Below are 27,917 nucleotides of genomic sequence, written 5' to 3' on the forward strand. Positions count from 1 at the left end.
CAGGGAGGTTTTCAAAACGTACAAAGTAGCTGCATCACTGACACACACTGTTACAGCTGGGGCTGGTGACTGAGTTTCTTGAAAATAAGGCTACATATTCAGGTGATTTAAACCCCCATTTCCGAAAGCATTGTTTTTTTCATACTACCTCTGGGTTTCAAGACCTATCTATAAACTTTGATTCTTTTTCAAATAAATGGCAGACTGAGGTGAGAACTGCTAAAGGGTTACAATGGTTTTATCGCGCATTGTGGATGCTCTGCACACTCAAAAATCAAGCCTGGAGTATTTGCTATTCAGTGTAGCTCAGAGCATGTCAATTGCTCACCACTTCTTTTCCTGGGGAGCAGCAAAATGAGAAATTCTTCTTCATACATGTTTTGTCTGTCTATATAAAGTGTAACTGGCCTCCAGACTGGTTTCTTCCTATCATTTTTCTCTTAAATCTATCTCTGTCTGTTGCTCACGTTGTTGTAAGCTGTGAAGGTCAATGGCTGTAAAAAGGCAAGGTTTGGAGGGAGAGACCATATTTTTCATCTGGAGAAAAAGCAGACGAGTTGTTAAGCACTTAAATCCTTTTACTGGTCTGAAATATCTAATGTACAACAGAAAATTGAATATTTGTTTCCAGGGTTATATTTTGAAGATTTTCTTTTGGTTGCCCTTGAGGATCAAACCTTGTGGATCAGTGGCAGAGAGGTTTTATAACAAATAAGGGCTCTGTGTGGGAGGACTGTGCAATCTGCACTTGTATGGTTTCTCACAGGGAGTGCTGGTGACCTTCAGCTTTAATGGGAGTAACAATCAACTGGTTCCTAACTGAGACCAGTTTCCTAGGGTGCCTGGGGCAGTGATTTTGAGTCTCAGAGAGACTTCTCTGGAGGGAAGCCTTCCAAATACTGGATCATTATGGCATGTGAAACCTTTATTGAACTTTATCCCGATTAATTTTTTCAGTCTACACAGTAATGAGAAGGCTACGATTATGATCACCTTATTACCACTGATGGGTGTGATTCGCCTGTTGAGATTTTAATTGTGGTTTCTCCCAGGAGCCCACCAGTTGAGGCAAATAGTGATGGCTGCTAATACTTAAAAAGGGCTGTGAAATCACTCTTTGCTGTTTTCAGTGGGGAGGATGAGAAACATCTGTCTTGAACATTACAAGAAAAAAAAGTATCTCAGCATGCAATTTCATGTGTGAATCTGTGATAATCAGCAAGATGGAATGGGATCTCTTGGGTGAGATTGTGATGCTCTCCAAAATGAGGCAAAAAGAGCAAAATAACTATTGGAGCTTGTGAGTAATGGCTTTGTAACACCTAATGTATTCCATTTTTCTGTTAGCATTTGTTCTATTTCACTATTTTTCTTTTTTTTGGGGAGGGGAAATGTCCATATGCCAGAATGTGATTGAATAAAGACGGTCATTCATGTTGCAACGTGTTACAAAAATATCCTGGAGAGCCTAAATAGTGCAAAGGGAGCCTGAGAATAGCCATGACTATGGCTTCAAAGCCCCAGAAAAGCCACTGGGGTCACTCATTTTGATGTCATTCAGATTTACAGTGAATATAAAGCTTTGAAGACACCGTGATAGGTGCTCGATTAGAATTGGATGGGTCCTCCACTTCTCCTGGGAGTGCCACCCCCCCTACACACCCTTGCTAGCTAGAGAGAAAATTTTAAAAGCCATGATTAAATTGACTTTTTACATTTATTTTAATGACCAGTTCTTCTGGAGAAGACACATCTCATCTCAAGAAAAAAGGATTTCCAGCAGAACTGTGCAGGGTGAGATCCCTGCAGAATCCTCTGTGGAAAAAATTATCCTGGCATTAGTGTGGACATCGCCATGCCCTTTCTGCCATGCTTGAAAAAGAAGTCACCTGTGCCTTTAGGCAGGAGTATCTTTCAGAAACACACCCCACCTATCCAGCAGAACTACCAGGCCTTGCTGGAGATGTGCTTGAAGAACAAATGCCTGTTCACAGATGACAACTTCCCTGCTCACATCAGCTCTATTGGAACAGGACCACTGCTAAAGAAACTACCCCAAAATTTACAGTGGAAGAGGCCACATGTAAGTGATGTTCAGTGAATACTCTGATGTAAGAGGATGATTACAGTTGATAGCCAGCAAACAGTTTTAGTAGGCTACTCTTAATTTAGGTGTGCTTTAACGCCTCCAGAGATCACGCTTGTTTCAGCTGTGATTAGATGCTGGGGTATATGGAGATTCATAACTGCCTTTGAAGCATTTCTTGCCCTAAATCATAACCAGCCTCATTCGGTTTATATCCAGTAATGCTCAGAGCAGGCAGGGAGAGCAGGCAAAGGGAGTGGGGGGAGATGGTGTCCTTGGAGCTCACAGATCTGGTGATCCCAGTGTGATTCTGTGATGACAGTTCTCATGGCGATGATCTCTCTCTTCAAAATTCAACATCTTGCCCTTTTAGAAGATTTCCAAAGTTCTGGACAGTTCTTTGCCTTTGACAACATATTGTTGTGATACTAGAGGCTGCTACTTTCACAGGCACTGGCAGGTGCCTTATCTTCTTGCTGGGCTGTTTTTTTCCTGCCTGTTTAGTCTGTTGTACTTAAAGCAGTCTTTTCCCAGCTCTTAAGGTTGAGCTTCTATCACGACCAGTAATTGACTATCAGTCAGTGAGTTGTTTTTAGTTCTGGGGCCTGTGTTTTCTATTTGTGCCCGTATTTCCAAGACCAGGTATCCTACTGAAACATCGCAATAAACTGAACATCACATAAACTGAACATCACAACAAGAGACGTGATAGCAAAGGCTTGTGGCAGTGCAAGTTCTCATGCAAGTTCTCATAACCAATGGGTAGATAACAAGTCTAGGATGCCAGGACCGGAATCTGGCACAGTTTGATAAGCCCTGTTACTAGCAATGGCTGCTGTTCTTATTAATTAATTATCTCAGAATTTTAGTAGCACTGACTCCTTAACCTGTCTGTAAGGGAATTCTGCCAGGTAATAGCAGATATTTTCTTCTAGCTAAATCATTTTCTAGCTGTCATATTTTGTCAGATTTAACCAATTTCTTACAAGGGCTGAGTTTCTGTGGAATTCATGAAAGTTACTGTGGAAGTAGAGGCACCTTTGCAAAGTGAGCAGGAGGGCTAGAGAATAGCAGCCCTGGTTGTCAGAGCTTCATATGTAGTTTGGTCTCACAGATGGTTTGTTTTCAGTCAGAGTCTGCAGGTGGAAGAAGAATGCAGTCCTCAGGGGCCTGAGCTGGATTTGCTGAGGAAGCTATATCAACATAGAAGTATTTGGGAGGGAAAGGTCAGCATGAGTCCTGGCCTCTACCAAGCCCTTCGGATGTCCATCCACCCCAGAGATACTGGAATTGACTTGGAACCTCCTCTGTTTCTCAGTCCATTGCTCTAAAACCACCTCGTGAAGGAGGCTGCCATTTCCTCTGATATGCCGGACTTAGCCCAGCAAAGGCTCTCTGAGAATGGATGTTGAGCATCCTTCAGTCCTTGTGCTGCAGAGGAAACACCGAGATTCTGCCATTCAGCCTGCAAGCCTGTGGCTTGCATCTGTGACTGATGGCCTGTAAACTGAGCATCCAAATTCACCAAGGATAGAGGTTGGTGTCTAGAGACTGTAGTTGCCTTCTGAGGGCTTGCTGTTTCTCTGCTACTGTCTGCAGGGGAAGCCAACAGTGTGAAAATTAGCTTGAGCAATTTGTGGGTCATTAGAGTGAAACGTCAGTTTGACACTTAGGTTATTAATTTAACCCCAGAGGCTCTTGTGAGAGGAAAAAAATAACATTATTTCTCTGTGAGCAATTATTCACGGACCCACTCTTGTCACAGCAACAGGACCTTCTGTAGCAGCCATCAGTTAGTCTGTAGCTCGATTGTCAGTCAAATCATGGAGACATCATCCAGGTTAGCTGAAAGTTTGAGCAGTTATGTTCTGCCATTATAGCCATTTGTGCCTGAAACTTGTCAGTAATTTTTTTCTGGTTGTGTGCTTGCCAGGATTTGCACAGAAGTCCAGTATTTTATGCTGCAAACAGAAAGCAACTTGACCTCTGCCAAGGATTGGTGGGTAAGGAAGCTCCTTTGTATAAATATCCAAGTATTATACAAGATAAAATCTTGTATGCAATTGTGACTGTCCAAAACTTGGCATAGAAATAGAAGGTGTGCATACCCTTATCACTTCACTTGGCATGGTGTGGATGAAGCAAGCATTAACAGCTAAAAACCTGGCGAGGTTCAAGGTGGGTTTTGAGAAGTGTCTCCACAAGCTGAAATTACTGCTCTCTGTGACACTCTTCTGTGCATGCTAATACTGCCACAGAAGGTGATCCTGTGCTCTTACTAATGTGAAATATTGCTGCTTGAGAACTGAACATTGGCCACGGAAGCATCGAAACCTGAGACTTTCGCTATCTTTGTACCTAAGGCTTAGTGTGAGTGTTTTCTCTTCCCAGGTTTGTAGTTAGAAAAATAATTTTTATGCCCATGTTACCTAAAGTAAAAGGATATATTGTCATCTGAAAAAGTGGTCGGGGCTGGCCAAAATTAATTTTTAAATGCCTTAAGCCCTTAAATTCTGTTAATTACATTCTTGCATGGGGATACATTGGAATTTATTTTTATCTTCTGAGAAGTTAATGTTTTTAAAGAAAAAGGGGAAAGTTTGTTGGTTTTTTTAATAGTGTGCCTTTACAGAGAACAGAAAAATAACACATATCAGTAAAAACCTGAATGTTTCTGTCAAGAGCTATTTCTTGCTAAATTTCTTATTTAACCAAACAGTATCCAAATGAAGAGATCATGAGAGAACAATTATAAACCAATCATGGTTTGGTTAAGTAAAGCCCACATCTGGATTGTCTCATTTTTGGTGTATGATTTGTTGTAATTGTAAAGACATCAGCACAACAGCTCTTCTGCTAGAATCTTGGTGGTGCTTCTGAACTTGGCTGACAACTCTTGCTTTTCAGCCAACTTCATGTGTCCATTTGTCTTGGCGCAGAGAACTGCTGGTTCCTGGCGGCCCTGGAAGCCCTGACGTTCCACCAGGACATCTTGGCTGCAGTCGTGCCACAAAACCAGAGCTTTGAGAGGAAATATGCTGGCATTTTCCACTTCCGGGTACATTTGCTCCCCCAGGATGCCAGAGGTCATCAGAAATCCTCTGTCATGTTTTGTGTCACACCCTTAGATAATTTGTACAATTTCCCGTTGGCCAGGGCAAGCGGCCAGAGGGTATCCCAGCCTGGAGAGTAGCCCATCACCCTCCCACAAAGCAGTGCAGGCAGTGGATGAACTGCAAGATACTCTGAGGACACACCGCTGCTTGACCATTCTCTCCAGCTGTGCCCTACCAATATTTTAATCCAGACAAATGTTTTGTAAATGTCCATGTTTTGTAATGGCAACAGTCAGCAGAACTTGAACACATCTGCTCCAACCTTCTACCCTTTTGCCCAGCTCTTGATGTAACTCTGCTACCCTGCAGTTAGGACCTCCTTCCCCAGAAGCCCAGTTGTGCTGAATTTCTCTGCTGAATTCTTTTCCACCTGATAAATGGTTTTTCCCCCTCTGGCAGGGTGGGGCTGAGGAGCTGGCTCAGTGGGTGAGTCAGTCAGCATATCTCACTGACCCAAAGCAGCCCTCCCCACAAGCAGCTCATTCTGTGCCCACAGCTAAGCTCTCTTGCCGTTCCTGTTGTTTCAAGAGCAGGTCCCTTCTGAGGAAAACACCAGCTTGTTCTTTTTTGTCTAACAGTTCTGGCACTTCGGTGAATGGGTTGACGTGGTGGTTGATGATCGCCTGCCAGTTAATGAGGCGGGTGAGCTGGTCTTTGTTTCCTCGGTCTATAAGAACGTGTTCTGGGGAGCCCTTCTGGAGAAGGCATATGCTAAGTAAGTGACTCATTCCAAGTTATGCAAATAGTCTCTCTAAAATATGTTGGTTGGTGCCTACGCAGTTTGTTCTTGTTTACAAATGCATCTCCTAGGCCTTGCCACATTTGGAGTGTAGTAAGTGATTCTCATCTTTCTATTATTACACAGTAAGATCTGAGACAGCAGTGACTGTTATCAATCCAGGCCTTTGAGTTTAAATTCAAGGGTTTAGGAGTACGTGTGAAAACAGACTTATCCTTGGGAGTTGTCCTCTGAGTGTTATCATTGTTTGGAGTGTACTGGCTAGGGTGATGCTGTCCTTGTAAATACTGCAGAGGAGCAGAAGGCCACAGATAGGGATTTTCAAAGGTGATGCCTCTTTTGATGTGTTATAAATTTGAGAAACCTCCAATGAGTTTCACTGTGTGGGTCTGCTGAAGAATTGTACTTTGGTTTTGGTAGAAGTTCCTGTCCTAGGGAGCCCGAAACTGAGATAGTCAACAAGTCACGTGGCATGGTGAAAACACTGGCTTCTCTCCAGTGTTTAGTCTAAAGTGGTTTATCAGGACTAAGAAGAAAGTAACAAGGTGTAACTGATGGAGTTTGTTAATCTTGGGCCAAAATAATCTCTGCAGAGCAAGAAAAAAAATCCTAGTTAACAATAAGAAAAAGATCACAACAAAGGAGAGAAAATTCGTTATTTCCATTTGGAGTTATCATTAGACAGGAAGAACAGAGAACATTGCTCTGCAGTGGTGAAGAAAATCAGATGGGTGACCGAACTCTCAAGATGCAAGGTGACTCTCAAGGCACTCTTATCACTGTCTGGTGATATATTCAGACCACATTCACTAAGACAGAGTTATCAAAGAAGTAATGTGATGGATATATCCTCACTATGTGCAGCGAGGGATGACAGTGAGTAAAGGGTCCCTTTCAGTCTATGGCCAAACTTGGAGGCAATTTGCTAGATTCCTCTATTTCTAAATGAGAAAGATTCCTCTAAAATAAACATGAGTTACAGCTTTCCTGAACTTACCATCTGTGTCTATAACCGTAAGAGCATACTGATGTCTTTTTTGCTAGACTCTACGGCTCATATGAGGATCTGCAGATTGGACAAGTTTCAGAAGCCTTGGTGGATTTTACGGGTGGTGTTAATATAAGGATCAAACTTGCAGCAGCTCCTCCTGATCTGTGGGATATCCTGACAAGAGCAACCTACAGCAGATCTCTCATGGGCTGTCAGACACATTTAGGGGTAAGACTTGGTATGACATCAGACAGCTTCACAGCTAAAACCCTTTCCAGATCTGTTTCCCTCTGCTCAGCAAGTCACTGTGACTCAAAAAGTAGCAAAGCACACGCATGAGTTTCTGTCAAAGTCACATTCGTTATGTTAAAGTTGGCACATGGATCAATTCTTTGCTGGTCTCAGGAAACTCTCTGCTCTTAGGAACTAGTTTATCTATCAAAGAACCTCTATTAAATAAGGACCTACTGCATTTTCCCATTTTTGTTCAATGAATTTGCCATTTTTACAGATGGAACAGTGAGGCACAGGCTCACAGGATAACCTTATAGCAAAAAAAAGAGGTGTGTGGTTCAGAACATAAGTTCAAATCTTGCCTTCCGAGCCTTATGCTAACACTTCAGCTATTGGGAGGCCCTGCTATTCTGAAAACTAAAACCTAACCTCCTGAACTTTAAAAAAGTGAGATAATATCTAGCCAAAGATCTACAATTTAGGAAGGGACCTTCCCAATTAACCTTGCAATTCCAAACATACTGCAAATTTTGGCTGTTAGGAGCTTAGACTTAATTTTTTTTTCCCAGTTCAAATGATTTGCTATGAGAGTCGATGCTTATGCATGTACAGGTCTCTGGTATTGGTATGAGTTTGCCATGTAAGTAGGGATAGATTGAAAGGCTTATTTTCCTTCTGTTTGTTTTCCATGTATACAGGCAACAAAGATCCTGAAGAATGGGCTTGTTGCTGGCCATGCCTACACAGTAACCGGTATTAGAAAGGTAAGACTAGCCCTAAAGTCCTGGGTCCGAGTTTGTTTGGATGTCAGCGATTCTTATTGGAGTCATAGGTTCAACACTCCATCAGGGCAACTACAGCATCTCCCTCAATGCTCTTCTCTTAGTCTAAGGCTTTAAAAGAGATGGCGTGCCTTGTAAAGATTCACTTTCAAGCGTGTCCCTTTCAGTGTCCTGACCTTGATGTAAAGGACAATGGTTTTAGACCAGCGTATCGCTAAGGGTAGAAGTGATTCACAGGGCTCTGCTGAAAGCATCACCTGCAAAAGCATCTTAACTGCTAAGGACTAAAGGACTGGTCTTTGGGGAGGCTGGGAGGATGCGCTGAAACCTATGAGGGGTAAAAATCTTTCCTCTGAAGTCAGACGAGAGGCCATAGAGAACTAAAGATAATTGAATACAAGGGCCAAAACATGAAAAACTGCAGATGAAAAAAAAATGTGAGTCAAGGCTAAAGTAAGGGAATCCAACTTGGGCTCCTGTGCAGAGAGTACCAGGTGGATACCACTGATCTGCTGAAGATATTTGACTAGAGGTTAGGGACAGTAAAATAACAGGTCCCAAAGACTGGGAGAAATCTCAAGCTTTCTCTGCTTGCATTGTTGGATAACTGTCTTGTCCAGCCTCAAAAGGAGGTTGACAAGGATGGTAAAGGACTTTGTGGGTGTTTGGACATGTGATATAGATGTGGGTGAAAGCACATTCAGTACCTGTAGCAAGACGTACTAGGAAAGCTGGAAGAGATACTGTGAGCTGGGTGATGCATGCCTGTGTCTCCCACACACAGCAGGAGGGTTTTATGGAGGTTTGGGCATTAAGAACGACATGTCTGTCAGTTTGGCTGCTCTCATGGGATGAAGAGCCAGCCAGGAGTCAGGGTCTGACCAAGCATGTGGAGCTGACGTGAAGTCAGCTGCTCTGCTGCCAACAAAGCCCCTAGTCGGCCTGGCTCCTTCTTCTCCCACCATGACATCCCAGTTCAGCTAATCTGTGTGGTCACCCCATGGGCTGCATTGTGCTGTGCCATTGCACTGGACTAGGGCTTAGTTTTCTTGGTAGTACAGTCCTGCCTTCAAATTAGGAATCTGTGAGGTCTCTGGCTTCAGTTATAGAAGATAAGGTAAAGCATCTTGATCACTTTGTACCCTCATTCAGGTTTGCATGTTCATAGATTTTTATCATGAGAACAAGCAAAATCTTTGTTAATACCCAACATAATACAGTGATATAAACCAGATGAGAACTTCTGAGACCTAGGTGAGCAGAGTGTTACTGTTTTCTGCAGGTGACCTGTCAATATGGACCAGAAAACCTAGTGAGACTGAGAAATCCATGGGGAAAAATTGAATGGAAAGGGGACTGGAGTGACAGGTGAGTTTAAGGAAAGGGAAGGTCTGCTGCTGAGCGTGAGAAAAGGTTTCTTGGAGGAAAGATGCTGCCATCTTCAGGCATGACTTAGTGCTGAGAGTGGCATTGAGTAACAGTTGCTTGCACAGAGCCTCTGGTGTCAAAGCAATGACTCGATAGATTTGTATTTTCTCCAGCAGAGAAATAGTTTGGATTCACGGAGTTGCCCTCACTTCATATACACAGCTTCACAAGCTCAGTTCTGCTTTTCCATTCACTGAATGCCAGGGAAACGTAATATGATCATCAAATGCTGGCCACGTTGCTGTGATCTGGATGGCATGCAAAGTGACAGACAGCTGGGCAGGAGGCTCTAAATGAACAGCATGTTTCAGGGCACACAGCCCTTCATCACAACAGGGTCTCTGCAAAGTTCTCCAGGGACTGCCAAGTGTTGAAGTTGGGTGGCTGCAAAGGAGTCCTCCATCCTGGCTCTTTGGGGAAATACAGTTGGGTATGAGATCAGAGGAAGCAGCTAGGCCCTATATTTGCATCTGCCTGAATTTTTTTGATTAAGATCCATGAAAGACAATGTTTTGTATTCTAGACCACAGGCAGCTCTAGACTTGCGTCCTGTTCCTCTTTGAAATGGAGCATATTCCTTCCACCCAAGCTTCACTTCATTCCTGCACAGCCCCTGTTTGTTGAGTCTTCAGAGCAGGGAGGAGGGAAGAGCACAGGAAAGTGTTGGGAGTGTGAGTGACTTTCACCTTGTCTGCAGAGCGGTAACTTCTCTGATGCGTGTCTGTCACATAATGACAACATACCAGCTGTTGCTGTTGAACAGCGTAATGAGTAACATGCTGTAGGCCTGCCTTTTAAACAACTCCCAGCTGCCTCTTGTGCTGTCCTAGTCATTCATTCATTATGCCAACCACTCTTCCCATTATGTCTCCTTTGACAGAAAATTAACCAACAAAACAGGTCTAGATTTTTGTATTTTAAGTACTTGGAAGCTGCATGTGCAAGTGAATGGGCTGGCTGATGGAAATGGAGCATTTCTGGCTTCTGCTGGAGAAAACTACATCTCATGGGACTCAGAGTGCTTGTGGAGAGTGTCCTGTGGCTGAAGATATAGGGGAGCTGTGTGTAGTGTGGGATAAATGTGGAGATATGTGGGGATGGGAATTTTGCCTCTTTCTATAGAGGAAAGCTGTGTATTCTGCCTTAAATTTGAGGCCGTATTTGGTTAGTCACTTCATGGTTTTGCCCTCAGCTCTTACAAATGGGAGCTGCTGAGCCCGAAGGAGAAGATTTTGCTGAGGAAAAAGAAAGAGGATGGAGAATTCTGGTAATGGCACTGTTTCCTCTCTCTCCTTTCTGCTGGTAGCTCTGGGGCTGCGTCTGGAGGTGAAGCAGCACAGTGCCACTTAGGTCAAGACATATATGACCCATGTTATAACATGTGTTTGCACTCTTGCTCTCTGCTTGACGATGTGAGAAGCAGTAGCTGTGCCGACACGGAGGAGATGCATAGCTCTTCAGTGACAGGAGTGCAGGATGCTGCCAGGTCTCCCAGGGCTGCCGGAGACACAGGCAGCTTTCAGGAGCTCTGGCCCTGCCTTTTAGTTCTAAGAAAGCTTTGGGAAGCTCTTGCTTGCCTTGTTTGTTTGGGGTTTTGCGCAGCTTCCGCCACGCGGTGGCAATGTTGTCACCCGTGCCATTTCACTTTGGTGGCAATACTATTTTAATCTCGGTGCCGCTATTCATTGCTGGAATTTTAGTCGTGCTTTTGTTACTGCTAGATGCTGCTGTTGGAGCAGACGCTCTCTTCTTTACTGCCTAATAAAATATGAGCATTACCATATGTAACGCAGAATGGTGTGGCTTCGAAGTTCCCTGCTTCCTTTCCTTTTCTTTTTATGAGCCATATGGACTAAACTAAACTGCTGACAAGATGTCTCTTGGCACTCTTTTCCCAGGATGTCTCTGCGAGATTTTAAGATACATTTTGTAGATCTGATGATCTGTAAATTAACTCCAGACTTGATGAGCCAGGAAGATGGGAAGAAGTGGATGTACTCCCTGAAGAGTGGGAGATGGGTGAAAGGAAGTACAGCAGGAGGAAGCCTGGGATTCTGTAATGGTGAGGAGCGATCTTTTGGATGACTCTGGGGTAACATTGCTCTGATGACTCAGTTACCAGCACCTTTTACCTGTTAACACAAAGCTGACTTCAGAAATATGCTCCTCTTGCTTAATTCTCCACACAAACATCAGAAATAAGCAGCTGAAGGACTTTGACTGGCTTCTGCTATCACAGAAGCTGCATCACTAGCAAACATAGGGCAGTGGGCTGATTAGGGCATGAAATGAGCTGCAGGATCCTAGGATCAGTTGCCGATGCCAAGATCCTTGGGGCATTAAACTTGTCTGTTAAAATTTACATCCTCAGAACCTCGAAGGAGTAGTGTTTTAAGTAAAGTGAATGGGAAATGCAGAGGCTCAGCCCTTCTGGAAGCAGAGCAGGTGGGGTCTGAAGTCATCTAGCCCATATACACAGAGATGACAAAGGAATAGTGATGCATTTATGAACAAAATAATCTCTCAGTTGTAGGTGAGCGGAAGTGTTGATCCTGGGCTTTCCTCCTGTCTTGCATAGTGGTTGCACTGCTAAACTTGTAAACTGCACCCTAAGATCAAATCCCTGTGGGGTCTGGAGGTCCAGACAACCTGCAGCCTATCTGGTCTGATGCTAGTCATCATGTGGGAAGTACGCAACCAATTCCGTGATGGAAAATGACTTCAGACTGGTTTTATTGTTTTGCTTAGGCACCTTTTGGATGAACCCTCAGTACTGGTTGAATGTTTTACCAGTTGAAGACAGTAAGAGAAATCTGGGTTCCTGCAATGTGGTTATATCTCTCATGCAGAAACACAGCAGCAAACACCGGAACAGAGCTCCTCACCTCTTCATTGGATTTTCAGTCTACAGGGTATGAAGAACTGTTTTGCCTTTCTTGCTTTCACCAAACAGGAAAACTTCCTGCCCCTGTAAATTGTAGAGCTTTGCAGACCAAGAGTTCTGTTGTGTGCAGCGTGATGTGTTTTCTTTTCTCCTTTCACGTGCCCAGTCTTCTCACACGACAGGGCTAGGCTTTTTCAGGCTCTGTGCCCCACTTTCTGCATCTCCAGCATGTTGTGTGTCAGCCTGCAGAGCAGTGAGAAGTGCCTCTTGGTTTGGAACACAGTGGGCTTTTATTTTACCTGCTTTGAGAGTACGTGCAAGATTGCGAGAGAGTGCCCAGAGTCCCCTTACTTTGGGGCAGAGAGAGCACTGCCCTCAGGTTATTTCCAACCATGGCAAAATTGTGCTTGAGAAGTACTCCTGGTATGATGTGGCAGCTGCCCATGCGTGAATACTGCCACTTCCCTGTGTATCCAGTGGCAAGTGGATACCACTGCAAGGAGCGAGAGTTCCCTCGCCCACACCTCAGTTCTCTGCCTATGTGATTGCCTTGCAGAGCCACTCTCCTCCCCTGATCAGCAGCACAGCTCCTGTTGCTGCTGTGACTTTGCACAGTTATGGAGTATTGGCTGTGGGGAAGGATTTTCAGGTGGAGAGGCTGAGGTTTCTGAAGGCAGAGATTCCAGCTGGATATGTAGCTGCTTTGCAGCAGTGATATGGCTGTTGTGTGAGACCCAGAGGTCCCTGTCTGACAGATGCTCTGTTTCTTTTCTTCCTGCAGGTTGACCTACAGGTGAGTCCCATGTCACTACTGCTGGCTGTTTACTGGGGACCCGGACTGGTGCAGCAGTTATGACAACACTGAAAGTGTTGTGTTTGCCATTGTTCCTTGGCTGGCAGCTGGTAACAGTGTTATTTGAGTTCAGTGAGGCACCACAGTAAGTCACTATTAATGCAGAGCTATCCATTGACTCTTCTGAAAAGCAGCTCCAGCAGGAGGGCTCAGTGGCCTTGAAAGGGGGCATGGGTTGTTCAGCTTCTGCACTGGATCTTCAAAGGTATTAGAAGTGGCACCGGAGTTTATCTGATCAGCACTTTGTCCCTGCTGCAATTGTGGGATAGTGCCTCAGTTCCTGGCTCTGTCTAAGCTGGACTCACTACAGCTCTCAGGGGAGCCAGAGCCACCTTTCTGCTGCCTCCTGGTCTTGGGATGATTGTGGGAACAGGGCCTGTGACCCATGCAAGTCAGGAATTTCACAGGGAGCTCACGTTCCTTCCTGTCTGGACATGCTCTGGAACTGATGCTGAAGGTGTTTTCCGCTTCTTCAGGTCAGCTGTATTTCTAGTATTTTCTTGAGCAAGGAGCCTTTGGGATCTGAGTAAGGGCCCTGGAAGTTAAAGCCTGATGGAAGTCCCAATTTTGGCCCTGACCTCAAAAGGCTATTTTAAACAGGGGAAGGTTTAGCTCTTTTTATCTTGAAAGGGTCTATCCTTCACTCTGTTACCTCTCAGAACACCTCTTAAATGAGAGTCATTTTGAATTTGGGCTGTCAAGGAACTAGTCTGGGTTTGTGGTGGGGGCAGCACAGTTATGGTCCCAGTTACTGTATTTCCAGCATGGTAACCATGAGGAAAGCTGCTACTCTTTCCTGACTTAAATGCCAGGATGTTATCAGGGTTACAAGTGAGTTAAACTTCCTGGTAGAGAGGGTCTGAGGGTGGCCCTAGCACACTGCTGTGCTGCACCTGCGGGGGAATGGTGGCAGCCAGGACTTTAATTTCAGATTTGTAGCAGTCGCCAAGATCAATACAGAGAGATGGCAAGCTGAGAGCATCTAAGGTATTGGACCTACAGTCAACAAAGTATTGACTGGAATATAAAAACTTGGAATTTAACATAAGGGGCATGAGAAGGAGTAACCCTGAACCCTTCAGAAGAAAGATTGCTCTATTAGTAAGAAAAATATTGGCAAAGGAAGAGGAATAGCATCTCCACTATGAGGCTGCCGAGTAAAATGGCTAAATGTTTTTGAGGAACAGCCAAGATCAGAAGGTGACAGTGGTTTTAGCTAGTGGGATTATTTATTTGGCTTATGTACTGGGCACTCAGTGGCATTACAAATGAGTTCAGTGTTGCCTGGATCAACACTTTATCCATCCTCCTATTACAGAAAAGTGCCTGTAGAGCAAAACATCTGCAATAGCCAAGAGTGCCAGGCAGATCAAGGACATGCACACGGAGTTAGGGCTAGGGATTAGGTTGCCCCTGCAGTATGCTCAGATCACAGGTGCTCTGAAAAATCCTCTGCTACCAGATCTCTAGCGCAAAGGACAAGCTGGGGACAAAGTGCATGGTACCTGGTGTTCTGGCTAGTGAAGAGCAGTTTCTGCCTGCAGTCGTTTCTGCCAGTATAGAAATGACATTGTCATACAATGACTTTGTAGCCACTTTGACAGGAGCCACTTCTCCCCAGTCCTTGCTACTCTGCCTTGCAAATACCTTTTGTGGGAAGCGCTGTTCTTTGTCATGCTAATATTGGGCAGGGGCGGTGCATAGTGAGAACCACCACGTCCTGGGAGAAGACCGAGTCCTGTGGGCTCTGTTATCTGCTTGTGCTGTTAAAACATCTGAAGTGTGAAGGCAGGCTCTTGTGAATTCTCCATGTGCCTTTTGTCCATTTGTTCAGCTGGTGGAGAACACATTTCTCTTTTGTTTCTTCCCCTAACAGTACCAGGAAACCAACAGAAAGCTGCCCCCAGCTTTCTTTACCCGACATCAGCCTGTGAACAAGCACCAGGTCTTCCTGGATGAGCGAGAAGTGACTCATGACTTCCACCTGCAGCCTGGTGCCTATGTGATTGTCCCATCCACCCTGGAGCCTCAGCAGGAGTCTGAATTCATCCTGCGGGTCTTCTCCAGGAAGCATGTTCTTTGGTGAGATGCTGCTGCCCCTCTGCCAGGACCTAATTCTCTGGGATGGTCTGGTCTTTCTAGTCTATCGGGGGCAGCATAAAGACCTTAGGGATTCTCAGGGGCTGAAGCACTTCTTTTGGCCTTATCCTTTCAAGAAATGTTGAGGTAGGCCCACAAAAGCATGCATGCTCGTGTTTGAGACTGTCGAGAAGGACAATGGTTTTTAATGCACCATCGGTTTGCCAGGAAGCCCTGATGGTGATGATGCTAGGATGCTTGGTTGTGCAGAAATGGTGCTTTGGAAACTTGAAACGCCAGCGGCCACTGGGATGCTGTACGGACATGAGGGCTTCCCTTACTGTAGCTGTAACGCTAGGGAAAAAACTGTAACACTGCAACAGTGGGTTGGGGCTCTCTCTGGGGATGGTGGAATGCCACCTGTGATGAGACAAACACACAACTCTGGGATATCTCCTTAACGTGTCTGCTTTTTTTTGCATCTCCAGGGAAATGGGTGGGAACACCAGTTTCACCCTCTCTAAGGTGAGTATGAGGGGAGTGGGAGGTCTGTGGTTTGTTCTTCAGCTCTGCGTGTTGGGTTTTTCCTGTTGCTCTGCCCTGTCGAGATGCTGAGTGAGAATGTGAGTGCTTATGTGGCAGCACTTTTGAAAGGGCAGCTTGGGATTACAGGCAGAGTCCCTTTGACCATGTGGGCAGATGCAGCCAAATGTGGGAGAAGGGCAAAGTTTCAGACACCTTTGTTAGCTGCCTTTTTGCAAACTCCTTTTAGTGACACCATCTTACTTGCTCTGCAGTCTTTCCTGTTCATGGCTTCTTGGAGATTCCTAGTCCATTCTTGCACTTCTCCCCACTCCTTTCATGCCTTGACAGTTTTGAACAAATCTCGGAACCTGAGCACTACAGTTCCATGCAGCAGTCATTATTTCCAAAATAACTGATCTCAATGGCAGTGCGTGAACATCTGCAACTTGTGCCAGGGAGTTCATAGCATAGTCTGTTCCCTTCCCATTCCTTCTTTCATATCTTGTATCACCCTTTATAAAAGAGGACAAAGACATTTCTCTCTCTTCTTGGCATGGACTGAGCCCCATCCTTTAGTGTTGCACATCTTGGCAGGGGGAGTGTCATCCAAGTATTTCTTTCCAAGAAATAGCATCTTTATGAGGTGGAGAGCTGTCTTAGCAGCAGGCTGCATTAGTGATGTAGGAATGATTGCAGTGGTGGAGAGAAGGTGAAGGGCAGGGAATGAGATGTTCTCGAAAGCATCTTTAGTAACTGTCTTGGATGGTGATGTTTTTCTTCCTTGAGTTAATGATTACCATTGTTTTCTTTTAAATATCTTAAAGGAAATTGTTGACAGGTATGAAGGCAAGATTTGGGAGGATTTCTTCACAAGGCATTTTGAACAGGTAAGCGTGTGCATGAGCTGCCAGAGTAAACTCCTCCAGAGCTGTTGTGTAGCTCTGTGAAAGTAAAAGCATGTGGATGTTCAAGGGAGGTCTGATCATGGAAGTACAAGCAACAGCGAGGGGCTACTGGAGGTTGGGCTGTGTGTACAGTGCTGATTCTATGCAATGGATTTGAGTGTGAAGCTTAGCAAGGCGTAGGCACTGAGACAGGTACACTTCTGTACAACAGGGTGTGAATGCCTGAAACTGAATGCCACAGGACACTGTGGATGTGACAGTATTAACAGGCTCAAAATGTACTAGCAAACTGATGGGCAGCAGGTCCGTAAACAGGTGCTAAAGGATAGGCAGGGATGTACCATCTGAGATCCCTTTACCAACAGGCGTGGGTGCCAGAAAAACAGGAGAATGGACCTCAGAAGTTGAGCAGGGTCACGTGCTCTCCCCAAACATTAATTCCAATTGCCTATATTGGGACAAAGTGGTGGGCTCTGTCGATCCATCATACCCTTTAGGGTGTTCTTACACTCACTGGGGAAAGTCACCTATTAATCGCCTATTATCAGAACACCCCTGAAATGGTGACACTTGTCTTGTACATCCTTCATCACAGTTTAATGGCAGCTAACTTGCTTTGAGAGGTGAAGTAGGTATCAGGTGTCCCACCTCCTTTTTTTCACTGATTTTCCCACTGAAATATGATGCTTAATGTGAAAGATTCTTATTAATGATCTCTCTGGCCAGACATGAAATCAAATTGGCCTTCAGGGATCCCACTAACGATGGTAAGGGATGTTTCACCTTTCAGGAAAGGCGGTTGCTTTTATTTAGTAGCATACCCTGTATTCGGCAAACACAGCTTCGCAAAACCACGTTTGCGCTTTTGATAGCAGTATTTGATGGAAGCTCTTACAAAAGCCATGATTTTACTTTTTGCCACTTGTTTAAGGTTTTGATTTTGAGAATGTTGTGGCTTTCAGAAATTGCCACCTATTGCAAGGTGCTGGTCCTTTGCTGTCGGGAGGTCCCAGCTACGCACAGAGGCTAGCAGTACTGCCATTTCTTAATGCATTACCCTGGTATGCTTCAATGATCTGAAAACAGGCTCGTATTTTCAAAGAGTGATGTTTAAAAAATCCTCCAAACAAATAAATGTCACAGTTTCTAAAAAAACTGTAAACTTTAGTATAACAAGGAGGAGGGGAAATCTCTGCTTTGAAAAGTTTGGGGAGAAAGTATTCCAAAATTTCCATCTTTTTTTTAAATGATAAATGAGAAATATTTGAAGGAGGTCTCTTGACAGTGTGCTTGATGGGACAGGTGACACCCAGGGCTGAAAGGTTAACGGTTTGGATCCTCACGCAGTGTAAATCTGCATTACTGCATTGATCTGTGTGGAGCCCTGAGAACATAGCCCAGAGCAGACTGCAGCTCTTGCAGGCTGAGAATCTTGTCATATTCAAAGGGAGTCTTTCCTATTGATTTTAACAGTGGTTGGAGAGGGGCCAGAAAAGCAGAGAATGAAGATGGGACATGCTGAGAAAACAAAAGAGGGAGAAAAGTGATTTAATACTTAAAAAAATAAAATAAAAATTCTCTTCCATACCACAGAATCCTGAAATAAATGCTGTTCAGCTTCAGAGGATCCTGAATAATATATCTTGGAGAAGTAAGTGCTGAGAAATAACATTTCTGTAAAATAAACCCTCTTGGAGAAAAGCCTCAGCTCCTTTATCTATTTCTTGAATTGTGAGAAGAGAAACTGGCTTGAATCTGACTGAACTGAGTCTTCTGATACCATGTTAGATTTCCAGAGAGAAAGAATTTGCTGAGGTGTGGATCAACATGGTAGAAATTTTATTAGCAAAGCTAATCTGGTTTGAATTTCAACAATTTGAAGAATGAGGGTAAAGAGCAGGCATAGGTACTGTGCGTGGATGCAGACTGAATTTGACCTCTAAATCCAGCTTAACCTCAGCCTTCGTTCTGAAACTGTATCTTATTTCAGCCTGTGCCATTGCCACTGCCTCAGCAGTGCCACCGCTAGAAGGTGTAGAAAGTTGGCCTGGTCTGTAGGCAGTTACGTGGTGGAGTGGTCTTGTCTTTGCCTTGATGTGCCTGACTCATGCCTGCTATTCCTATTTACTCTTCCCTGCTGTGCATGCAGGGGCTGTTCCTTGCTCTGTGTTTGGGAGCTGGGGTGGAGTAGCCTGTGTAACTCATGCATGTGAGAACCAGGTGAGCCCTGAGGCTGTCACTTCTGTGAACACTGTGGCATCCGCGGCAGCCCAGAACAATCCACACGCTCATAATTTGGTCCCTAGTTATAAACAATGAGACACAGACAGCAGCGAGGTATTGGGGTGGTTATTTTCTCAGAACAACAACAATGAAGCTACGGGTACAATGATGAATCCAGTTTTCCTTCTTAGTTTCTTCACTGGTAACAACTGGCGTGTGACAGAGAAAATACACCATCCAGCCATTACAGGCAACAAAGCAGATGAACAAAAGACTGATGTGATGTCTTTTCTGCTTAAGCTGAATTTGACGTTGTTCCCTTTTCTACAAAGATGGACAAAGATAGCTGTTCTGTCTTTGCACAGTGACCCACCAGGCACTGTCTTCTCTGTGAGAAGCCTTTATTCTTCATGAGTGATCAATTTTAAGACATTAATTTAAAAACTTTACTTAATGCATATTTACTAAACAGGGCTATTACAAGATTAAGCCATCTTCACTTTCTTCAGAGAAGGGATTGGTGAGTTATTATGGTTCTGTCCCTTGCTCAGTGGAATTCTACAGACAATCTATAATCATGATTTGCAATGAGATTAGAATCTATGTCTGTTACTCTTCATGTAGCTTATGTATGAACAGGGAATGCTAAGCTTTGATGCAGCATCGTGTTTTCAGCGATGCCTGTACTTTTAATTATATTAACAGAGCTGGCAGTGTGTCTGTAAAAGAGAGATGCTTAGCACAAGGATTTCAATTAATCTGCAGTGCTGCTCCCCAAAGCTCTTCAGGTCAAGTGACTTTGCTCAAGGTCACGCAGTAAATTCTGTTTGGGATTACAGCTTTGAATGTCCTTTTCCTTCCATTTTCTCTAATAGCTGGAGATAGTGCACCATATTTCATTCTGTATTACATGCCTGCAGGGAGCTCATATTGGATTTTCTGAGACTAGTAGAATCCATCCTGTTGCCTCATATTTTTATCATCACAAATGATACGCGTTCTCAAGTGGGTGTAAAGTTTCACAAAGACTTTGGGGCCTTGAGCCCTCTCAAGTGAGAGGGAATTTTGTGAGAAATTTTTTTTCTCTCTTTTCTCTCTCTCTCTCTTTTTTTTTTTTCTTCTTTCTAATTCCTCTCCAGATTTCCAGAGTTTTCACCTAAATTTCAGTCTGGATGCCTGCCAGGGTATCTTGGCGCTCCTGGATGTATCCTTGTCATGAGTGATACTTCTGACTCATATTTGACTTCACTAGAGCATTATTTCTTAGGGCAGACTGGGTGTTACTGCGATTGCTTTACCACCAGAACGTGGCCCTGTTTATTGAACTCCTCACCCTCCATAATAGCAGTTCAGCTGTGACAGAGTGGATTTGGAAAAATGTATTTGGGAAAGGGTTGGTTCCTGCTGCCTCTGAAATCAGCCACCAGGTTTCCATTGACTTTAGTGGGAGGAGGATCAAGGCTATAAATAGGGTTGTGGGCTAAGAAATCATTATCCTCACATTGTAACTGTGTGAGTGTTAGAGTAGTTATGAGGTTTTTGGTTGTTTGGTGGGGGTTTTTATATGATGTGTTTAATGGAGATGTTTTGACCTTAATTCTCCCATGAAGCTGAATGCCACTGGCACACTGAGTATCCAGGAATTCAGACTCCTATGGAAAAGGCTGCTTTTCTATCTGGTATACTGATAATTTCTGTGCCCCCTTACAATACCTCCCTCCACACCATCCCTTTGGTGCCACCATGTTTTGTTTAAAAATACTATTATCCCCTCCCTGTTCCCCCAGGAAGTTTTCCAGAAAAGAGACACTAACAGATCAGGAAAGCTCGACCTTGTGGAAATGCATGCAGCTGTACAGGAGACAGGTGAGCCCACACCGCATCTTGGCAAGTATCATCCTCTTCCTCATAAAGGCTGGAAAAAGCCCAGGGCTGGAAAACATCTTGAGAATTGTAGGTAGAGCCCAGAAGGAGTGGAAAATATCATAGGCTGCATGGTCTTAACCATCTTTGCTTCCCTCTTTATCTGGGAAACACGCCTGAGAATTATTTTGCTGTAGGATGACCTGCTTAATCTTTGCCCCAGTGTGGTCTCACAGTGATAGTTCTCTGAAACAGAAGTGTCTGTCTATTTTAGACTCAGTTTTTAAATCCCTTCTGTTCACTGCTAATTTAATTTTAAAAGACTGCGTGGGATTGTGTGGAATTCATGCAGGAGGCCAATCTAGCTCACATTAAATTGCTGCCTGTGTTGAAGACAACAGCTCGTGGACTGAGCCTGGAATTGTGGGACTCGCTCAGAGGCAATACAGGTGCCAGACTTCACTAGTATAATGCCTGAAGCTGCTTGTAGAAATGGAAGACGATACATATGGGTCCAAATACTGGACTCTGTTGTTGTTACTGGGCTTTTGAGTGGGGGCTCAGTCTTGTAGCTACTTTTGCATGTTTACAGCTTAACTATCACTCCTTTTTTTGGTATGTGGTTGACCCAGTTCGTCTGAGTCAATGAACACACAGTGAGAAACCCAGGCAGACCTCTGCTAAAGCAAACTAAAATCCCAGGCCATGAACAGAAAATACTTTTATTCCTTGCAAATGCTGCTTGACATTAGGACTGATTCTTCCTGTATGTGCTTCCTCTGGATTTTCTTTTTCACCTCCTTTCCTACTGTCTTGTGGAATATTGCACTTAAAACACAGCTGCTGTTATTACCCTCATACCCCATGGGCAAAGGATGTATTTTATTCCAGCTCTGGCAGGACTGTGAGTATAGGGGATCATATCTGAATCATTTTAAGTTTGGAGAAGCCATCTCCATGTAATGGTCTGGTTTGGGCTGGCAAATATCTGATTCTCTTAGGGGAGGTTTGAAAAACCAAGCTGCTGGAGAAGGACTGAAGACCACTCAGTTGTATGTGCTCGCAGATGTGTGGGAGTTGCCATCTCACTGTTTTCTTTCTTTTCCTCTTTTTCCACTTTAATGAAGGCATTTCACTCAGCAATGAAGTCTGTAATTTGATGGCAATCAGATATGGTGACCCTGACTTGAAGATCAGCTTTGAGAGCTTTGTGTGCTTCATGCTTCGAGTGGAGATCATGGGAGGTGAGGCTGGCATTACGTGGCTGGCCAGGCAAGCTGAGCTGCCCAGCTAAGCCCTGGCCCTTCTGACGCTGCTCCAGGTGGCAGTGGCAAGGTCAAAATTAGAAGGATTGGGTTTCTAAATAGACCAAGAGTAATCAATTTATAGCAAGGCACAAATATAGAGTAAATCAAGCCCTCTCTCTTTACCTTTCCACCAGTCACTTTCTACAGACATTGAGGCTGTACATATCAGAGTGATTTAGCTGCCTGCAGGTTTGCACCAGCCATCTGTAGGAGGAGGTAGGCAAATGACAGATTGAGACTGCTCATTTTCCAGGATGAAGAGAGCCTTGAAATATACCTTTGGAGGGACTGCAGTTGTGATAAGACAGCTAATACTCAGTGAGCCTGTGCTGTAGACACTTCACACATTTCTCAAAACTGTAGTGGGTGGGGTTAGGACCACCGGCATTCTGAGGTTTCACAGCTGGATGGACAGACAGCAAAATACCTGACACTTCAGCTGCTCCCTGTGTCCCAATCCTCAGGGATCTTCCAGCAAAAAAACAGAGGAGCTCATGTGCACTTGTGAATAGCCTACAAACTCTGCCTTTGAAGTTTTCCTCGGAGACAGAGTGCCTTGGCTGGTGTCAGTCTCTTGGCTAACAGTTAATGCTTCTCACTTATTTCTTTCGCAGAGGCCTTTCGCAACTTAACACAAGATGGCAAAGGAATATATCTTCGTGAATCTGAGGTAAAGCCCAGTCCCTGACTGTCAAATGGTGGCTCCTTCATTGCAAGCACCACTGCATGTTTTGTTCTATAGCATTAAAAAAGGTATCCTTACCTGATCACATACCGAGTAGGTTAGAATCAACAAGGAGCATCAGGCTTCTAAGTCTTCTGCTTTATTACGGTTTCTGCTCCTTCTGGAGACAGAAGATTTCCTGTGCCCCATAGCCCAGTTCAGTTGTGAGTATTGCAGAGCTCTCACAGGGATGGATGAGTTCAACTCTCTTTCCCCATTGTTTTACAGTGGATGATGATGACTCTGTATTCCTGAAGCAACACTGTAGAGGAGGGGACAACCAGGCCTGTACCAGGATGAGGAAGGCTGCTTTCTATCGACTTGCTGTGCACACTGGACACTCTGGGCTCAGCCCTGCCATGTGCCTCCCCTCAAGCAGACTTGACCCAGTAACTACAGACTTGGTCAACTGAAGTTTTACTAATGAATGTATTTATTTCGAGTCCTATTTCACTTCAGACAACCCTTCTGAGAAGAGACTGCTGGATGCCAACCACTACAAGTGCACAGTGTGATGCCATGGAGCGTAGTGGCTGAGTTGTTGAGGTCACCTACTTAGTGCTGATGTTAACCTGTTGTTGTTCTAGGGTGGCGTATGTTGTGGTAGTGCCCAGAGACCAGGGGTGTGTGTTTACGGGGCTCTTGAGCCTGGGAGAGAAACAGCCCCTGCCTCGAGAGGCTTGGTAACAGAAGAAATCCCAGTTCTGTGGATGCTAGGCCCCTGGTATTATTCCCACCCAGGCCCTCAGGAAGTTTTCCAGAAATGAGACACTATTCATCAGGAAAGTTTGACCCTAAAAATTCCAGGAGTCCGTGTGCTTGTGGGGAGGAAGGGGTGGAGTTCTCTGAACACTCTTCCCTAGCCATGGCTGAGAAAGGTGATTTGCCAGCATCCAAACCATCCCTTTTGCTTTTACATGTCAGCATAGCCCTATCAAAGTGAACCTAAGTTGGTTTGATCAAGCAATCAAATTGCTGGGCCTCCAGCTCTTTGTTGTGGATGGAAGCTGTGAGGTTTCCGTATTTGTTTCAGAAAGGCAGTGGGTTTTCACTGCAGGTTGAAAAGTACAGTACAATGAGAAGTAAACTGATCCCATATTGTCTTTAAGTTACCAGGGACTGGCAGGGAATAGATGTTCTCTGTAGCATGTTATAGGAGCAGTCTGATAAAACATTTGGCTATTTGTCAGTTCCTTTTTATAAACCAGTGTATGAGAGAGAGAGAGAGTGCGTGTGTGTGCTTTTAAACAATGCAGGCACAGGTAGGTTGTAGCCAAATAGCGGAAACTGGGTGCACAGCTGTGAACAGCATTAGAGAACATGTTATTAGTGGGACTATTAACACCAAACTCCGTGTTGGAGTTACTTGATGTACCTATTTGTAGGATCTTTTTTTTTTTTCACTTTCCTACTATTTATTTGTTTAGGCTGGAAATTTCCATGTTAAGGGCCTGTTACAGGTTGCTGCTTTGATTTTGGTTTTTGTTTTGTTTTATTTTTGTTTGTTTGTTTTTATTCCTGTGAACAGCACAGTTGTGGCTCTTTTGCAGCGCACAGCCTAGTCTGGGCGCTGAATGACACAGAGCTCCAGTGGGAGCAAACATACAATGAAAGCCCATCTCTAATGCCTTTGTAGGAAGGAGTTATACTGAGCTTGCATAGGCAGCCTTCCCTCTGATTTGTGACTTTTTAGGTGCTTAATCTCATAAATATCCTTTTAGTGTGCACATGAGATTCAGGAATGAGAGGGACTGCGGGTAAGAAAGTAAACATGAGCAAAAGACTGAGCTCAGGTATGTGCTTACCACTGCCTTGAAGCCTGTGCAACAGCATAAGCATATTTAGAGAGAAACCCCATCGCGTGTTAAGTGTTCCCAGTCAGGAGGCACTAAACAGTAAAAACAACAGTGCACACTTTATTCCCCAGAACAGTCTGTTTTTAAATGGTATCATTTCATACTGGGTTTATGAGAAAACTGTTGGAACCAGATACGTAGCTGAGTCTGCGCAGGTCTATTACAGATGATATATCTATCATCTGTTGTGACTGGCCTACTGTGGTGTCACTGGAGCCACAGGGTTCAGATCAGCGAAGCAGAGCAGGCTGGAGGGATCAGGGGCATCCAGGGCCCTGGAGCAGCAGTGTCGCAGCGCTGCCGTCCTGCTGGGCTCCCAAAGAGGCTCTGTTAGCAGCTCCCGTCACAAAGCGTGTGCTCTCTCCCAGCTGTCGCGCCTCTGTTCCCTTTTGTGACTGGCAGCTGAAACACGATGGTGCAAACTAAATTAGCCTGATTTAATTTGCACTCAACTCGGTGGGAGGTGTTATAAACACTGATTTACTGTGTGCAGGAGCAGCACTGGAAGAACCAAAAGGTTGACTGAGAGAGCGAAGGTCTTGCCTTTTCAGTGCGCTCCAAAAAAGATGATCCTTGGCACCCACGGAGATGGCCGGGGGGTCTGTGTGAGTGCAAAGTGTTCACAGCAGGACTGTGCTGGGCGTGATGAGATGAAAATCTGTCAGCCCCAACTGGGTTTGTTGCACTATGTGTGTCATCAGCTGAGCAAGGATCATTTAAGGCTGGGAGTATGCTGGACATAGCTCTGCCACGTGCCATGTACGAAACCATGGTGCAGGACACCCAGTTTGAAACTGCAGTTCGTTTGAATGTTGTACACATTGTTTTTTGTATCAGATTTTGTACTTATTTACTTCACACCTCTTTAATGCAGAGCAACGTAATTGCAGGGAGATTATTTTGCTATTGATTACTTGATCCAGGAAAGAAACAGAATTCTCCATGCCATGAATCACTAAGCATTTGCAGCCATAAACTTTATGAAGCCACGTGACTTGCTGTTACAGAATTGTAAAGAATGCTTTACTGGAATGATTATACCAAACCATGTACAATTCAAACTGAATTATCTGGCTCACAATAAAATGTTTTTGGCAAGGGCACCTACTCGGACACTGTGAGGCTTTTATATTGCTAACAGAATAACGTTTTCTGGGCAATTCTGAAGATACATTACTCCTCATTTACAATGTGCATTGTGGAAAAAAGGGTCTAAAATGCTGCTGAAAGATGCATTTGTTTGTAACCACAGCGTTTATGGAGATGCTGAGCTTTGCAGTGGGTGGTATTGCTCCAGCAGAAATGAAAGAAAAGCGGGGATGTGGCTTGAGAAACGGCAGGTGCAAATAACAAGAATAGCAAATAACGTCTGGAGTGTGAAGAGGAGCTGGATGATGAGGTGTGCTGTAACGGTAAGACTGAGATGAAATTGAAAGGAACTAATCAACCCTTTACAAACAAAATACTCAGCTAGAGCTTGTTGCTGTCAGATACATGCACACAACGAGAAGTATTTCATGTTTCCTGGATATAGTTGGTGCACGCATTCAGTGTGCAGTAGGGGTACAGCAGGTACCTGTCAACCTCCCTGTGTGCAGTCTGCATGGTCAGGGCTCCTGTCCAGATGGCAACAGGACAGGCTCTACCCTCAAGCCTAACAAGATTCATAAAGGGACTAAGACTTACAGGAATGATAAGCGTGGCTGAAGCAGGCTTGGCCTCTCTGAAAATCTGTGGCAGAGACCTGGTATCAGGCAACAGAGGAAGAGCTGTCCTCTGGGGACAAATCACCCCGAGGCAAGTCACCCCAAGATCATGGGGCTCTTGCCTTTGGACAGCTAGGGGTGGCCACTTTTGGTGAGATACTAAGCTAGCCCAAATCAAATATTTCTGCCTGTTTCTGTCTGGGCAATCAATTAAAATTTGAAGGTCTACACGCTGTTGAGACACTGCAGTGTAGCTCTCTGTCTGAGGGCACATCTCTCATTTTCACTAGTTTTACACTGGGACCAAGGACTCCTGCCTTATCTAAGAGCGTGTTGCAGTCCTTTGTTGGGAAGTATTTTATTCAGGTAGGTGGTTACTGCAAAAACCACTGTTGTGGCTGGCCAAGCTGTGCCAGTGGACTTTGGCTATACCATGAGATGCTTTGTGTAGGATGACTAATGTTGCTTTGTTTTTAATTGTTAAGCAGTACATATAATCCTAACTCCATGACCCACAAAAGGCACCTCTAAAGGGCAAGATATCATTGCACCGGAACCATAAAATGAGGACTTTGAAGCTTTTGGAAGGAAAAACCTGTTTCCTGGGGCAGACAGTGCCCTGAGGCTGGCCCCTGAGCAGAGTGGGTTCAACGCGTCCCAGGAGTGCAGACCTTTGCACAGAGCAGTGATGGGAATCAAGAGATGACACAGGAATATGCAGTCAAAGCCACTGCTAAATCCAAGTGTCCACCAGTCTTCGCTCACCTCCCCTCCAGCCCTGCAATCCCACCAGGAGGCTCAATTCAAACAATGGGATTTAAAAGTTCACAAACCTTAAGTGCTTTTTTTTGTTATTGTTTCCTTTGTGAGCTTTTCAGGCCAAGGTTTCAAGCTTTTGGCCCAAGTATGAAAGCTCTGGAGACATTTCCCCCAACATTAGTCCTACTGGGCGGTGGCTGAACCCAACCCTGTGCTCATCTGTGGAAGAGGGGTGAAAAGCTGGAGTTTCCCACAGGTATGATGTTTACATCCAGGTTCAGAAAATTTAAGGGCGAAAATCCCCTCTGTTATTATTTACAATTATTTATTATTGTAAATAATAAATTGTATTGTTATTGTTTATCAAGTCCCCAGGGTGCTGGCTGCTGTGTGACCCAGAGGGTGGGACTTGCTGTTAAAAAGAGTGTTTCTGAGTGCCGGTGGGGGCAGAGATCTGTGTGTGTTCGGCCTGGGGCTCTCTGGTCAAGTCTGGATCTGAACCTCGGCCTCCTGAAGCCCAATCCACCAGCTCCCTTTGTGTACCAGAATGTTGCTGCTCTATAATCCTCATGCTGATGTGAGCCAGATTTTTCTCATAAGCAATGTTTCTTTCTCACTGGCATCCAGGTACTCAAGCTAAGATCCCATCCCGAGGTTTGGGGCTTGGCGAAAAGCCAGGGATTCCTGGGTAGTTCCTCTGCTCTTTGCTATCCGCACATGTGCCCCCGCACGTACCCCCACACCCCATGTCACCTTCCTCAAAAATAATTGCAATGCTATGCCGAAAAAGAAGGGAAAAAAAGATGATCTTTATTTTTTTTTTCTTCCCCTGCTCAGGGAGCAGCTCCTTGCAGAAT

General features: G+C 44.6%; 1 protein-coding gene across 1 annotated transcript; it reads left to right on the forward strand.

The window, feature by feature from the left end:
* The first annotated feature begins 1,855 nt into the window (after positions 1 to 1,855).
* Positions 1,856 to 22,994, forward strand: CAPN14 (calpain 14). The gene is given in 20 exon segments (XM_010139702.1): positions 1,856 to 2,083; positions 4,020 to 4,089; positions 5,026 to 5,144; positions 5,781 to 5,917; positions 6,986 to 7,160; positions 7,865 to 7,930; positions 9,231 to 9,316; positions 10,569 to 10,643; positions 11,275 to 11,438; positions 12,125 to 12,300; positions 14,990 to 15,195; positions 15,681 to 15,717; positions 16,542 to 16,604; positions 18,216 to 18,273; positions 19,985 to 20,049; positions 20,456 to 20,524; positions 20,633 to 20,711; positions 21,836 to 21,952; positions 22,630 to 22,685; positions 22,968 to 22,994. Coding segments are annotated over 20 exon segments (2,073 nt in total).
* Positions 22,995 to 27,917: the final 4,923 nt, after the last annotated feature.

This window comes from Buceros rhinoceros, unplaced genomic scaffold (assembly GCF_000710305.1).
Source record: "Buceros rhinoceros silvestris isolate BGI_N320 unplaced genomic scaffold, ASM71030v1 scaffold8737, whole genome shotgun sequence".
Lineage (NCBI taxonomy): Eukaryota > Metazoa > Chordata > Aves > Bucerotiformes > Bucerotidae > Buceros > Buceros rhinoceros.